Here is a 16790-nt window from a genome sequence, read left to right as displayed (position 1 = left end):
ATGAGTCTTTGTCACTCACAATGCAATTAATGTTAAAAATGGAAAGAATGGCTATGATATGATTATGATTAGGCAGAGATGAGCTATTGTCCAAGTAAGAGGAACTAATCTAGCAGGCCAAAGATGACCTACACAGAACCATCAGTGTGCTGATTGCCATTTCTCTCTGAGTCTGATGAAATATTCATGCCTTTGCTCTCCTCTCTGCAAGCACTATTGATTTCTTGTATAAACGCTGCTATATTTAGTCTAGACAAATGGAATGTGGATTGCTGCTGAATAAATTGGATGAAAGACTGGGATCTTGCCTGCCACTTTCTCTCAGTCTTGGGCAATTATTTATAATCAAGAGCAGTTTTTGTAAGTTGAGGGTGATTTTTCACAATTTAGTGATTAGTCTCTGAACAAAGGCAAGCAGTTAGACACAATCATTTCTGTTGGGATAGCAGGTTAAGAAGTCAAATTACCCTTTGAGGTTTACAATAAATGTTTCAGAGGACTCCCCCTCCCCCATCTTTTCTTTTTTTAATTTTTAGGAGTTTGATGTTTATAGTTTATGGATAACAAAAGTGCCAGCAAGAAGAGACCCCAGGGTCTCTTGAATTTTTACATTTTGTCTTTATAGGGTTAAATTCTGACCTTTTGTTTATTGGGATTTCCATGTAAAAACTGAAGGCTATAGCTTGGCCTTTTTAATGTAAAAATGAAATATACCCATTAACAGCCATTGCTTTTCATTGGAATTATGCCAACTCTTTAAGTTCATGCTAAAACTTTCATGTTACTCCAGAGCCTTGACTGAAGGTTCTACATTGGGCACTGCAACTAAGAGACCTCATGGGCCATCATCCTCATTAGCTTCTAAACTTGTCACAATTAATTTCTTTCCATTAACAAATATCATATTTTAGAAGTAACTGTCTACCAAACTATAGTTCATTAATAAATCATTTTCCCATTTTCATTAAAGTGACACATAAAGTACCATCATTGAAAACTTTTGACTGATACATTGAAAAATAACCAGTGTTAGCAACCCAAAATTGATACCAGTCTACATGCACAAGGGCATACAATTCAAATGGCAAGCAAGAATATTTAATGTTTTAGTATTTGAAGCCTTAATATTTATAGGTAGGATTTCTGTTAGACTTTGTTAAATGACTGCAAATAGCTCTTAAATCCACATGGAATATAAACTTTGTATTTTCCAACCTAGAATCTGCAAATTTAAGTTAGTTACATATAGTAGTAGTCAGAGCACTAGATGCAATTTGGAAAAATACAAAAAAGTAGAAGGGGGAGAATCTTTCATATTTCTATCCAAAATACAACCATCTTCTGGTCTCTATATCACCACTCTTTGCTATTAGAATTCAGAAACTAATATGATTAAAAGCCCCAGTAGAATATATGTTCAATAAGGGCTGGGATTTTTGTCTTCTTTTTTTAAAGTACTAAATGCCAACATCTAGAATGAGGCCTGGGACTTTAAAGGGGCTCAATATATATTGACTAAATTAATTACAAGTATGACATTTAAATAGTTATCATAGTGTATATGTCACTTTTATTACTGCTTTTTACTTAATGTTGTAACAGCATTTTTAACGATTGCTTATTTTTCTACCAAATGAATGTGACATATTTTATTTAGACATTTCCTTGTAGTTGGTGATTTCAATAATAATTATAATAATATCCCAGTAAACAAGATGACATTGAACTGTTTTTTCCTCTATCAGTATTATCTCCTTAAGATATAATTCTAGAGTTAGCAAACCTGAATCAAATGGTAGACGTATGTAACACCTCTTGATACATATCACCAAATTGGTTTTGCAGAGTTTTACATCAATTGACAGTTCCATTTGCAGTAAATAACTGTCTCTTTGGTCATATGCTTACCCTATATAATGGGGCATTATATATACATATGGATATACATGACTCTTATATATGAGATTTAATAATTAATAATGCTTTTACTTTGATCGATAATTTGCATTTCTTTACTATTGAAGGTGATTTTAAGTTGTTCATCTGTATTCTTTTTGTATCTGTTTTTCTAGAGGTTCTAGTGTTTTATGATATTTAGTAGGAACCATATGCCATCTTATTTTCATATATGTTCTTAATATTTTTGTTTTGTTAGCCACTGAGTATTGATGGATTATTTTAATATGTAGGAAATTTCCATTTTTATGTATTAAAAAAACAAAACCAAAGCATTTATTGAGGGATGTGCTATATGCTATAATTACTTTGAATGGATAATCTCATTTAAACGTTTTAACAAGTCTGTTGTAACTGTTACTCTCATGATCGCCATTTTACAAATGAGGGAACTGAGGCCTACAGGAGTTAATAACATCCTCAGAGTTACACAGGCAGAAAAATAGAAACAGGCGTTTAGATTATAGACAGAGGTTGAAAACTGGCAAGGCTTCATGTTAAAGTTGGCTTGTAGAAGCGTTTTGTTTGGTTCTCAGAGTGTTTAAATCTTTGAAATATTTTTAAATTAAAAATTGGGTTATTTTGTCTACTGGGTCTTCATTTTCTCCCCACCCCATACCAATAATTGGTTGTATCTGAGTAGTAGCTGACCTCTTTTGAAGAGCCATGCAATACAGTTTGCCACAGTTTCCCTTCCAAAATCCTTAATGCCTTTAATTTAACCTGTTTCAATTAACTACAAAATTTTCCTGCTGCTTCTTGTGGGTAAGAGTCATACACGAAATATTTATCAACCAGTTTGTTGTGGACACTTACCAATCAGAATTGACACCAGCCATAAATAAGTGATATATCTGAATATCTACCCTGTCTGGGAGCTTTCCTGCTTAAACTACTCCTTTAGAAAGCAGCATTATCTACTGTAATTTTTATAAATTTAAATATTATTATTTATAGTTATTCTCATATCATGAACTCTTTCTTTCTCCAGTGGTTTGATTAAATACTTGTTTTAAGTTTCCTCATATTTTTCCACCTTATTTATTTTAGGAATGAGGTAACTGAGATACAGATTATTACTATTTAAAAACCAGCACTTAGAAACTTGGCTACTTTCACTCCTTGACGTTTGGATCTGGCACCATGGCTGTGGTTAATCATCATTTCCCACATTTTAGCATGAAGTTTTATATTCTGTCTTTGCTAGGTCCAGTCGCCCTGAAAATATATTCTGTAACAATCCTTACTTTTTAAGCTTGAATATGTATTTTGATTCTGATAACAAAGAAAAATGTTCATAAGTGCACAAATTTAATTGTGGTACAAGTTCTCTCTTATTATATGACATTTTCCCTTTGATATAGTTGCATTTTTTTATCCTAAGTTGAGTGGGTTTTTGTTAGTGGTTCAGCAGTATAAGTTTTATGAATGACTTTGATACTAGTGAACAATTGAAGTCATCTCTTTGAGAAAGGGAATTGTAGAAGATTCATGGCAAAAGTACAAATTGCTGAGTAAAAATTAGCTTATATAGCCCATTTATCAAAACTGATATGCAAATTATCTATCATCATTGTAAAGAAATGACTAGGATCATTGACATAAAGTTCATTATACAAGGAATAATGTCTTATTTTTTTTGTTTGTTTCCAAATCAGTGTGCTAATTTCCAATCCTTTATCACTCTATTTTCCCCTCCCCCTCTTTTTTCCTGGTTCTTTAGTGGATGTGAAGTCAGAGGTTCCTGTGGGCCTGGAGCCCATCTCGCCTTTAGACCTAAGGACAGACCTCAGGATGATGATGCCCGTGGTAGATCCTGTCGTCCGTGAGAAGCAACTGCAGCAGGAGTTACTTCTCATCCAGCAGCAGCAACAAATCCAGAAGCAGCTTCTGATAGCAGAGTTTCAGAAACAGCATGAAAACCTAACACGGCAGCACCAGGCTCAGCTTCAGGAGCACATCAAGGTAGCAAATGTTTCTTTGTCACTGACCTTACTCAGGGAGTCTGCACATGGTGAGCATAAGAAATGCCCATGGGGACACTGGGGGAGTTCCACTGTGATTAAGACATGGTTATATGGCTTGAAGGAAATTGTAATTGTACTTTGGGTAAGTACTTGTTAAAAACCTGCTTTACTTCTTAGAGGGCCCTCTACTACTTCTTTATCCTCTGCCTTACAGTGTCAATAGTAGGGAACAGTAACTTCCCACCCTTATTTTAGATTCTCTTCTACATGATTTTATTCATTTGCCCCATCTTCTTTCCACTAAGAAGAACCACGAGCCTGGAAAGACTCATTTTATATTTCTAAAGAAACTGCATGTGCTATTTACCAGAAAGGATAAATAGGTCTTATCTTATATAAATAAGTCTAAATCTTATGTGAAGAAAATGCCTTTTTTAAAAAAAAAAATCTTTGGTCTATAAGTAGATGTTCTGAGTATGTTGTATCTTCCTTATAGAAAAGATCACATAGTATATATACATTCAAAATAATAGCGTAATAAAAAGCTCAAGGGAGTTATATAGGGAGAAAATGGTGCAAATATTTTTATAGACTGTAGATAAGAATTTATTGAAAGAATTTTGGGAGTAGTTGACAATTTAAGACTCAAGTTGTTTAAATTATCCTGGGATAAATATATCTTTAGCCCAGAAGTTTTTTAACAACGGCCTATTGTTAAATAGGCCTATTGGCCTATTATTAGATTATTTTAGGTGTGTCTATGTTTTTATTTTTTCTTTTGTATCTTCAGAGATAAATGTTAGTTTAGCTTTATTTGTGAAAATATCTTCCCACTTTTTGATAAAGATATCTGAAAACAAGGCTAGTTTAGTCCACATAGATATTTGCTTTGTATTTATTATGACAGTAAAATAAAAGCAGCAAATATTTACGATAAAAAATTTATTTTTCATCTAACTTCTTTAAAGATGATTTCAACATATGCTAATTCATTAACATAATAAACTTGATATATCGTATTTTATTATATTGTATTTAGGCACTTAATCTATTACTTGCATATCAAATACAATAAGCACATTGATGTAGGATTAATATAGATAACTAATCTACATTAATACTACAATGTCTGAGAAGGCTATCTTGTTCCCTGTATTTCTTATTTCACAAGCTATTTCCTTAGCCTGAAAAGCCTATATCATCTTATTTTTCTAAAAAGGCTTTTTATTATTATTTATTATTTTTTTTTTTTTTGAGACAGAGTCTCGCTTTGTTGTCCAGGCTAGAGTGAGTGCCGTGGCGTCAGCTTAGCTCACAGCAACCTCAAACTCCTGGGCTCCAGTGATCCTTCTGCCTCAGCCTCCCGGGTAGCTGGGACTACAGGCATGCGCCACCATGCCCGGCTAATTTTTTTATATATATATCAGTTGGCCAATTAATTTCTTTCTATTTATAGTAGAGACGGGGTCTCGCTCTTGCTCAGGCTGGTTTTGAACTCCTGACCTTGAGCAATCCGCCCGCCTCGGCCTCCCAAGAGCTAGGATTACAGGCGTGAGCCACAGCGCCCGGCCAAAGGCTTTTTAATACTTGATATAAAATACAATTTTTTTATTTTACTAGTGAAATTTACCAAAGGAACTCTTGTATATTATTGATCTATAACATTCCTTAAATAATAAGAGTGAGGATTTTTTGGGGGGCCCCATAAGTAATCATAGTTTGTGGCTATATTCTGAAGTATGAGTAAACTTTACTTAGTTTATAAGGCTTACTTTTGAATGAATACTGAAACTTTATTTCAATTTGAAATATGAAACAATAATAGGAATGCTGATGTCTAGATTTCTTTCTTCAGTCTTTCCAGGCATGTTAACATGGCAAAGATAAATGAGCAAGATTTACGTTCTTCACCATACTTTAAGATATAAGGAACTATGTAGTTCATATTGCTGCCCTATGTGAGTTATGTTGCCCTGAATACAGGCCAATACTGATAAGTTACTGCTTTTGATACTTCTTTTCATTTATATTTGATGCCTTTTGTAGCCATAAAATCAATATAAATTTTTTAGTAAGTAATTTATTGTTTAATTTTATTCAGAAGTTAATAGCAGCAAGTAGATAATTAATTGTTCCTTTGGTATAAGCAGAATGATAGTGTAGGTTTATTGGCATTATGAAAGAGCTAAAAGGAAAATTTCACTTTTAAAATGATTTTCCAAAGCCATAAGCTGTTTTTCTCAGAAACCGAAGACATAATTAAAATTTTGTTTCAAGGTTAGGAAGTTTTGTGCTTTTTAAAAACTTTTATTTTATTTTGTTTTTTTTTTTACATTTAAGGCTAGTAGTTGATGCTTTTAACATTCATTTAGATTTTATTTTATAAGGAGGACATAGTACATGATACTTTAATTACATCAGCTTTTTGAATCTTTGGCTTCTATAATAATCAACATTTGTTGAGTTAAGTAGTGTTATCTCAGTTTTCCATGGAGTAATCTGAGGTAGAGAGAGAAATAACATAACTTTCTCAAGGCTATGCTGTCAGTAAGTGGTTGCTGCAAGATTTACAGTCTTGCCTGGTCTGCCTCCAAAGCTCCTAAGTCACCCTGGCTCTCTTCTGGGCCAGAACATCTAGAAATAGAGGGGTGAAATTTTATTTCTTTCTATTGTTTGAATCGCATCCTTCCAAATTTTGATAGTGAATAGTAGGTATGGTAATTAAATTGTATGCTCTTCTAGATTCCTAAGAAAGATTAAAGTTCAGTGCTTTGGGTAAAGCACTGAATCAATGTGACCAATCCCAATATCTGTATAGAATTAGCATTAAGGCAGAATTCAAGCAGAGTTATGAGTATGGTTGACATACAGTGTTAGTTTTTTATTGCTCCAACGTGATTCTGATGCCACTCCATATAGCTTTTTATTTTTGTTCTATTACTTTTTGGTCTAAAATTCAAGGTTTTAGTTACCCATCTAATATAAAAAGCAAATTTTACTAACTTTATTAGTATTGAAAATTATAAATACAGGTTGAGTATCCTTTATCTGGAATGATTGGGACCAGAAGTGTTTTGGATTTTGGATTTTTTCAGATTTTGGAATATTTGTGTGTATGTACATAATGAGATATCTTGGGGATGGGACTCAAGTCTAAACATGAAATTCATTTGTTTCATGTATACCTTTGCACATAGGCTGAGAGTAGTTTTATATAATATCTTTAATAATGTTAGTCATGACACAAAGTTTGTATGCATTGAACTATCGTAAAGCAAAGGTATCACTATCTTAGCCACCCTTTTGGACAATCTGTGGTTGTTTGGCATCACCATCCTTTCTGACTCTGAATGTGGGGAACCTGTTGTTGGTACATCCAGCCTGCACACATACAATTTTATTAACCATTGTGGGTGTTTGCATGTGGGGGAATCTGGATGCGCGCTGAAAAAATATGTCCCAAGTGAAGGGTGTTTAGAGGGTCTTTTTTCCTTGGTGGTGCTGAATGTACTGTGTGTTGTGCATCTATGTTTTGACTATGAACTGTCACCTGAGATTAGATATGGAATTTTACACTTGGAGTGTCACAGCAGTGCTCAAAAAATTTCAGATTTTGGAACATCTTGGGTTTCCTAATTAGGTATGTTCAACCTACAATAATAATAATTAGAATTAGTGTGGTTCAAACTTAAAAACTAAATGTTATGAAATATGAATTATAAATATGAGCTATGAGGGAGATTATTCTGCTGTCTTAAATATTAGGAACTAAATAATGCTCTGAGTAGTTTAGTAACTTGTCCAGATCTCATATCTAGTAATGTCAGAGCGTAAGTTAGAACTCAAGGTCTTCAACTATTCCTCAGTGAGCACATTTGCTATACTTCATAGACATATATTTCTCAGGCTGAAAGGAAACTGATATCTCAAAGTGGCTATTAAGAATGCTCCATATTTATGTTATATGTTGTTTGAAAGTGAATTCAAGGGATTCAGAAAGCCAAACAATAGTGTATTAAAGTGTAATTTTATGGAAGTGATTTATTCTTCACCAATGTGTCTAGTCTAAAGGTTTTTATGTACTGAATAAAAGGATAAGACATTTGCTATTTTGGGTGAAGAACCTTTTATGGATATATAGACTTAATAGGTCTATTGAGAACTTTCTCTGTAAAGTTTTAACATTTTTAGCATTCATTTATTTCAGGTGGACTTCCCCCAGCTTAACTTACATCTCACCATTCTATTTGCTTTGATTATCTTCCCACCAGTTTCAGGATAAGAACTAAAGATATCAGTTGTTTGTTTATAATGTGAAATACTTTATAAAACGACTGCTGAGCAGTCCCTACCATTGCCTGTTTAATATATTTCATATGTACAAAGCAAACTTATTAAGAGAACTAAAGATTTAATCAATGGAAACTAGAAGACATGAGTGAATTTGGTAATTATTTTTGTTAGGGACGCACAGGTATTGGAGCTACCTAGAAACTTGCTTGTTGATGACGTTAAGATCATCATAGCATTAGTCAGTTGCCTTTAGAGAATAATAACTTACAGAAAAAGTGGGTTAAAATATAAACTAAATACGAACCATTTCCAAAAACTCATAACATTTCAATTTTGGTCTATGAAACCTAAAGAAATTGCACACTCTCATGTCTTTCTCTTCTCGCAAGTTGCAACAGGAACTTCTAGCCATAAAACAGCAACAAGAACTCCTAGAAAAGGAGCAGAAACTGGAGCAGCAGAGGCAAGAACAGGAAGTAGAGAGGCATCGCAGAGAACAGCAGCTTCCTCCTCTCAGAGGCAAAGATAGAGGACGAGAAAGTAAGAGGCACCAGGGTAAAAGATGGACTCTCTTCCCTCATCTTTAGCTGATCATCATTCAGAAAGAAGCCTGACAAATAGTGGAATTAAATTTGTCAAAATTGTCTGTGTTTAATTAAAAACATAAACCATAGACTCAACTGTAAAGTTTTGGCATTCACATATCAGCTGTCTCTATTCAGTCTGCAGAGCAGCTCAAGAAGTAAACATTGCACTATTTGGCAAAGATGCTAATTTCTGATTTTTTAAACCTTAAAAATAATGTTATTCTAAAGCATTCTAGTGTAGGCCGTTCTATTTAATAATAAGCTTACATCCGTATCTCCTCACTATGCCTTCTTTCTTCCTGCCCAAGTAATTATTGCTGTGTAAGTCATGCCTTGCCTCCACTTAGTTTCTGCATTCTCAAACTTTGGGAAGATTTAAGGCAGAACACTTGTCAAAGAACTATCCACAAGAGGGAGACAGATCCAAATAATTCCCCTGCATTAGGTCAGTTCAAAATCAGGTCGTAGCGAGATTTAAAATTTGATGACTTGAACTGGAATTGTCAGCAATATTTATTTGTTTAATGCTCAAAGTGGTTTTTAAAAGTTAATTTTTTCAAACTAGCAACTCAGAAAAGATCGTTTTAATGTATTTACCGGATCTAAAATGTATCTAATCCCCAAGATTCTTGATTATTAAAAAGCAGTGTTTTGTTCCTTAGCAGTACTTTTTTTAAACTTCAGAAAAAGTATTAATTCTGGGAATTCCCTTTTTGCAAAAGCAATTAAAGAAAACATTGAAGGTCTTTTGAAAATTGACAGTTTAAGCAATAGTCTCAAAGCATTACTATGCTATTTTCTAAAGCCTATTTAGCCTATGGTTTCTTCTTTTAATAGGAAAACTTCACATGCTGTGAGCAGGGATGTTACTTCTTAATCTTTATTAAGTGTTCTAGAGGCATGAGAGGACAAAACTCACAATCAACATCTGTTTCTGTGTGTGCGTGTTTCAGGAGCAGTAGCAAGTACAGAAGTAAAGCAGAAGCTTCAAGAATTCCTATTGAGTAAATCCGCAACGAAAGACACTCCAACTAATGGAAAAAATCATTCCGTGAGCCGCCATCCCAAGCTCTGGTACACGTATGTTGAGTGTTTGGATGTTTTCATTCCCAGGGGTAAAGAGCATAAGTTCTGTATTTAGCAGACTTGGGTACAAATCCTAAGCCTGCCATTGCTCAGCTGTGTGGCTATAGGCAAGTTCCTTGAATTCTCTAAGGATCAGTTTCCTTCTCTATAGAAAAAGGATAATAATAGTACCTGCCCTCTAGGGTTGCTGGGAAGGTCCTATGAAATAAAGAGAACTGCCTAATAAACATTAGAATTCATCATCTTGAGGACAAGGTAGTATATATGTTCTTTGATGAATGAATAACAAATGTATGGTGGGGCATAAAAATTATTTTATATTTTTCTATTCCCAAATGCTGCATTTGATATCTACACATTCATTTTTGAAGACTTGACAGATTGTGATTTTATCTTACTTGTTCTGATATAAAATGAAGGTCAGAGCTATTTTTAAAAGTCCAGAAAATTTTTGACTCAATTAAGAAAAAAAAGAAAAAAAAGGAGGGAAGGAAGGAGGATAAGGGAGCGTAGGGAAGGGGCAAGAGAAGGGAGGTTGCTAAATAAATAAATCTAAGACTTCAGTGAATAGTTTACCCCTGCCCACCGTGCCCTATTTCCTCCCACCCAGTAAAATAATAGTTTGGCTTCTGACACTCAAGCTGACAACATAATGCAATGTGATATTACAGTTTTTATGGCACTGTATTTCCCCAAGTCCAGAAAAGACATATTATGCAATACACAATTCTTCTTTCTATAAAATAAGAAGGATGTGGTATGTTTAAAAACCATACGAAGAACTGACAGGAAAATCACATATGGATAATAGAATAATAGATAATAGTTTCATTTCTCTCATAAATGTGTTTGCTGAGTGATCATAGACTTTTACACTTACATATTTTTTACTCCCTTATATCAGCAAGGATAGGCAGCAGATAGCATTTGATTACTCTCTTGTATTGAAATTGTTAGCATCCCAGGAGTTCTATTTAAAGAGTTATTGTAGTTAAAAGCCTATTTTATAGGCATCTGCCCTTTTCTGCATTCCCACCAAAAAGAGGTAACAGGCAGATTCCAGAATGTTTTATAAATACTTGTTAACGATTTACATAATTTCTATCATGCATGTTAGCTTGCATGATAACTTGAGAAACTAATCTCTGAATAAAATTTTCAGACTTTCCATTAACACCACAAAGTATTTCAAAAGAATACCATTTTGTTATCTAAAATTACATACATAATTTTTAAATAATTCATAATTCCTTCAAAATTAAAGCCTGCTTTAAGAAAAGATAATACCTTTTTGTAATGAGAAACAACTGCATGCAAACAACTTGTCAGCTGAAAATTCTTTAGCTGTTCTCTTGGGTGTATTAAACGTGGCTCTCACATGTACTTAGTAATACTGTCTTGTTTTTACAGAATTGAACTTCAATAGTGTCCAACTCCAGATAACTGTAAATCATTAATTTATGGAACCTGATTTTAATACTATTTTGCCAGTTATAGCTAGATGAATCATCCTTAAACCAGTAAATTCCTGAGAATGTATGATTCAAATAAACAATACTGGTAGAACGATCATTGTGATGGTGATGTATTCTGTGTTCATTGTTTTCTTTGTATATTATAAAGTTTATATCCACTGGATAGTCAGTGGTCAGTCCTATATTCTCCAATAGCAAGATTGCATTTCTTTCATTATATTCACTGAGGAAAAAGAAAATATTTTTAAAAATCAATTTCATATTGAAGAATGTGATTTCCATTCTTTACTATTAGAACTGCTGTCAAAGTCAGAAAACCTGAGGCTGTTGGTACCATACTGTCTTTTCAGTAAAAAAGCTACTCTGATGTATTTGCCTGTACTATCTAGCAGTTTTTAAAACTAAAGTCCTTGTATATATTTAGTTTTATCTTGCTTTGTTATCTTGCATTGTTGACTAAAAAATTGAGACGATGACTTTTCCCCTGGTTTGGCTCTTAAGAAAACACATAGCATGATCTTAGAGTATCAAAAGCTCAGGCTTTTGGTAAATTATCTCCTTTAATGAAGGAAACTTTTTGTGTGACTATATATACACTGTGTAGTGGACATTCTTAGGAATCCGGCATCATTACATAACATACTGCTGCAATGAACTTGGTTACATGAGGCCGTGGTTTGTATACACTAAAAAGAAAGAACATAAACACAGCTGAGGCATGTGTACAGCATGTGCAACTGATTTTTGCTGACCAACATGCAGTAAAAACTTCAGAGTAAATAGTGAAACTTTTTCGTCTTTTCTAGGGCTGCCCACCACACATCACTGGATCAAAGCTCTCCACCCCTTAGTGGAACGTCTCCATCCTACAAATACACATTACCAGGAACCCAAGATGCAAAGGATGATTTTCCCCTTCGAAAAACTGGTAAGTTGATTTAACAGAAACCCCACTTGCCCTTCCATAAGAGACCTGTAATTTCATTTTACCACACTTCTAGGGAAAAATCAGAGGATTCAAATCCCAGAGATTATACCCTCTCCACCCTGCCCCCAACATAAATGAATGTTACCAAGCACATGTGCACACATGCACTTGCACACACAGCCCTACTTATTTCTACATCAGTTGATTCACTGTATAATCAAAGTACTGTTTTGTAAATTTAAAACTTTATCATATTTGGGTTTTAGCCAAATTATTTTCTTATTAGCAACAAAGGGTAGAATGAAGGAAAATAGAAATTTGATCTCTCAGAAAATTTAACTCTTCTCCTTTAACAAGAACCTCTGTAATTTTCTCCATTTATTTGTTTTTCTGCTGAGCCTCAGCCATTTACTACAAAAATAGGAATAAGAAACTTTTTCTTTTTAAAACCTTAAATTTCAATTGCTTATATGGTGAAAACAGGTAAGGCCAAGGCTACTTGCTAAGTGACTTGCCTAATGTCTCATAGATTATAGGAGAACTCAGAGTGAAGATTCGTACCTAATAATCTCAAGTAGTTATGTTAAATTTTGTTTAGGGGAAATAGCACAATGAAGCTTCTATTTGGAATTTAGTAAATAACCTGGTGACTCTAAGGCCTATATTTGTTTTCCCATTTTCTTCTCTTTTCTGGGCACTCTGATATGTAATGTGTTATTTGCTCTTACTGCTATAATAAATATGGTTAAATTTACCTAGATATACACATAAATAGCATTTGTGTACATTCTGTTCCACATCTTACACTGTTTTCCAAGTATAGTTCTTTAGAGACAATAGTAAAATTTAAAATTTTTATCTGCACAACTGATCTGAAAAGGTATTCATAGAACATAATTTGGTCTGTTGTATTTTACTCAAGTCTACTTGAAGAAGTATAAATTTATTTAATTTATATTTGAAATCTACAGAGTGAAAATGATTTAAAATACTTGAATTCATTTTTTCCAAGCAATTTTGAATACTTAAAATGGATATAGACAGTAAAAACAATTGCTGAAGCTATTTTTTGCCATATAATTTACCTGTAGCATAATGAAGATTAAAAAATAAAATCAATCATGAATAAGAATTTATTATCCTGTATCTAGCCCATATTGTACCAGGCACTGGCAAAGTACTGCAAAGCAATCTATGCCTTTTTATTTTAATAGCCCAACAATTTTTGCATTTCTGCTAAAAGATGATTGGTATTATAAAATACTTTAATAGAAGGCCATGCAAAGTCAAGACTGATTGAGTTTTATGTAGTTGCATCAGAATTTCACACTATTATCTGTAGATTATCAGATTGTCTGTCTTATAAATAAACTTCTCTGGGATAAAAGGAAGAAAGCAAAGAGTGAGCCCCCTATGTATTTCTAAAACAAGGAATATAGTTTATGAAAATTGATCCATAAAGGACATGATTCTTAGAATGTGGGGACTTTGATCTGCAGCTTTGACATTTAGTTGTACCAGTGGCATGAGTAGGAACTATTGACAGAGATTATGTGGATATTGCCCCAGGTCTCAGGGCAGTGACTGGCATTCAAGAGCCCAAGGAGTCACTAAAAGGAAAGAAAATACAAGTCCCCTTATGGCAGGAGGTTACTGATGAGTGATATAGTTACATTCACAGAGAAAGACTTCCATCCTGCTGAGCACACAGCCTTTGAATATATCCTTACCACTGGGAGACTGAAAACTGACTGCAGAATTGATACTGACTTTGAAAAGAAGTGGCATTTGGGGCCAGTAAGCATCCAGAAAGAAAATCTGATCTTTTTCAGTACTTAAGGACAAGTACTAAAAACCCACACTTTGTGTCCTACTGTTTCCATGAGAACAGTTTAGGATATTTCCTCTGTGAGGAATAAATAACAAGCTGTTAATTCATTCTCATAGAAATTTTCAATCCACAACAAAATTAAAAAAGAAATCCTAAGTAGAATATATATTACAAATTCTTATTCAAATCTATACAAATATGCAAGACATTTTCTGTGCCTGATTATGTGATATATGATAATAGTGAAAATCCCTGGTATTTTCTAGTAGTATATTTTCTGTATTTACTCAGTATTTCAAGTTTCTTCCTTTTATATTGAAAATCTAATATTTATGAAGTGTCAGGCTGCTGATCTGTAAAACCAAACATTTTCAAGCATTATAGCAATAAAGTTCTTGAATAGCCATTAATACTTTAATATCTCTATAGGGGTTTCAAAATATTTCTTAATTCAGTTCCCATTGTCTGTTTAAGAAAAGTATGGTATAATTAAATACAGATGTTTCTACATGCTATCTAAAATACTTAAAGATACCCTTCATTAATTACAAAATAGGCAGAACTCTTTCAAATTTTACAAATGTAATTAATCCAGTATATCTCCAATTCCATTGTGGGAAACTTTAGACATATATTTGCACTGTAGATGACTGAAATGTTGTCAAATAATTAATTTTTACTTCAGCATTTGCTGCATTTCAGTGACTCAAAAGTCATAACAAAAAGAGTAAATGATAAAAATTTTACCATAATAAAACATATGAGATGATTGGGGAAACTAAGGTAACTTTTGTGTAGAGCTATATTATACTAAATGAAACCTAGAATAGTGTCATTGATCATATGGTAGAAACACCAGCACAGCTCTTACAGATAGAGTCATACTCTTCTATTACGGCCTCAGATTCTAAACCTCTGTTGTCTATTTGAATTTCATTGAACTCAATCTTAGATTTAAAATAAGTTGTTAAATGAGGGTTTTTTGTCTTTGGATCTGCATGTAGTACTTAGTACTTTTAATTTTTTAAAAAATCTATAGCATTACTGAATTGCCAATATGTATTAGCAAGATTTAAGAGAGTAAAACTGGAACCAGAGCTAGAAAAATCCTAATGACCTTAAATTGATTAAGGTAGCCCCAGGGGTATCCCTTAAGCAGTGAGCACAATTTGGAATCTCTCTTGACCTTTCAGGACCTTCCCCAGACAGTGATAACCCAGGAACAGTCAACTACAGACAGAGGTCTCATTTGCCTGCAGAAATCTGACCTTTGTCATACAAAGTGGACCTTTACTTCCTTCCCCTTAGGAGAACCATAGCTGCCCCTAGAATTTTGACATTTTAGAAACATCAGAATAATACTAGTCTTTGGATATAATCATGCTCATTCCTAATTCATTTTTCTTGTAAATGTAGGAATTGAGTGTCTTTTGATCCTTTCACAACAATGAACATCAAAGCCTTTACATAATTGATTTTGAAGTTGAGAATAACATAATCATTTTTAATTTTTATATTTATTGACTATACTTAAAATAGCACTTCCTTCTAGAATTACAAGCTATGATTCCTTTTGTCCCTTGACACAAGGATGTGTTGATATGGAAATTTGGAATGTTTTACTAAACTTCATGCTTTGACTGAAAATAGTATCATTGCTGTAGTAGGTGACTTTTTCCTTACATAGTACACTGCTGGACTGATAATAAACTAGTAAGGAGAGAAAGAAAGCTTCTGGGTCTAGGCACTTTTGAAATAGTCCCTATTTCTCAGAGAGATACTGCATATGTAGTAACTTTGAACTGACCTTCAAAATCATTTGAATTGGATTCTGTTCCAGTGAGTGTGTGCATATGTTTCATAAAATATTGTGGTAAAAATTTCTAGAGGTTTTATGCTCCATTATATTATTGAGGTCTTACCCAGTGAATTTTGCCTTTCTTTGAATGTTATAGTCTTTCCATTTAATACTTCTGAACAAAGTGAGCTGGCTGGCTAGATTAACCTCTTAAAGTGCACAAGACATATAAAGCTTGGCTTGGGCTAATAAGACTGTTCCAGCTCCACTGAAATATTCATTTTAATGGTCAGCAACACTAGAATAAGACTCAAAGATGGAAAAGGTCCAAACATAAGTTAAGGTTTTGGAAGGCCAGTGTCATTTTCCACCCTGAGTAAATTGGAAAGAAGGCAGAGATGAGATATATGGCTTTATAAATCTCCCCTCAGTGTAACAGTCAGCAGTTATGTTGTGGTACCTTGGTGACCTATTTGAGTTATTATAATCTAAAATTAACACAAGGAGATTTTTTGATGGTTTAAAATCTCTCCTCCCTCTCTAGTTCTATATCTTTCTCATAATATACAAACACATGCACATGTGCACCCATGAGCATGCACACATTTCTGCAAAGGTAGACTAACATGGCACTTAGGCTTATAAAAAATATTTGCTCAAAATCTTATTACAGATTGACAAACACTGGAGCATTTTTGTATATCTTAGTTGCATTATTGTGACTAATCTTGCTTAAAATTATTGAAATATACTCCTCATGATAAATTTTATACTGGTTTTCCCTGGATTGAGAAGCAATATGGCACTGTAATGCAGGCTTTGAATTCATACATACTATTTTAAAATCTGTGTTCTCAATCTTGAGTGAT

The 16790-nt window shown here is 33.5% G+C and overlaps 1 protein-coding gene across 24 annotated transcripts in view; it reads left to right on the top strand.

Annotated features, from left to right (window-relative positions):
* Nucleotides 1–16790, top strand: part of HDAC9 (histone deacetylase 9) — an 873646-nt gene that overhangs the window by 469635 nt on the left and 387221 nt on the right. For 9 of the 24 annotated variants that reach the window (XM_076006392.1, XM_076006386.1, XM_020289866.2 and 6 more), the window contains 4 exons: nt 3680–3921; nt 8606–8756; nt 9757–9883; nt 12171–12292. In XM_076006392.1, the coding sequence (XP_075862507.1) occupies nt 3680–3921; nt 8606–8756; nt 9757–9883; nt 12171–12292 (642 nt within the window). Of the gene's footprint in view, nt 1–3679; nt 3922–8605; nt 8772–9756; nt 9884–12170; nt 12293–16790 lie in introns of all 24 variants that reach the window. The other 15 variants (XM_076006387.1, XM_076006382.1, XM_020289863.2 and 12 more) reach the window with 3 other exon arrangements.

This window comes from Microcebus murinus, chromosome 9, assembly GCF_040939455.1.
Source record: "Microcebus murinus isolate Inina chromosome 9, M.murinus_Inina_mat1.0, whole genome shotgun sequence".
NCBI lineage: Eukaryota > Metazoa > Chordata > Mammalia > Primates > Cheirogaleidae > Microcebus > Microcebus murinus.
This window is presented reverse-complemented; position numbering and strand designations above follow the sequence as displayed.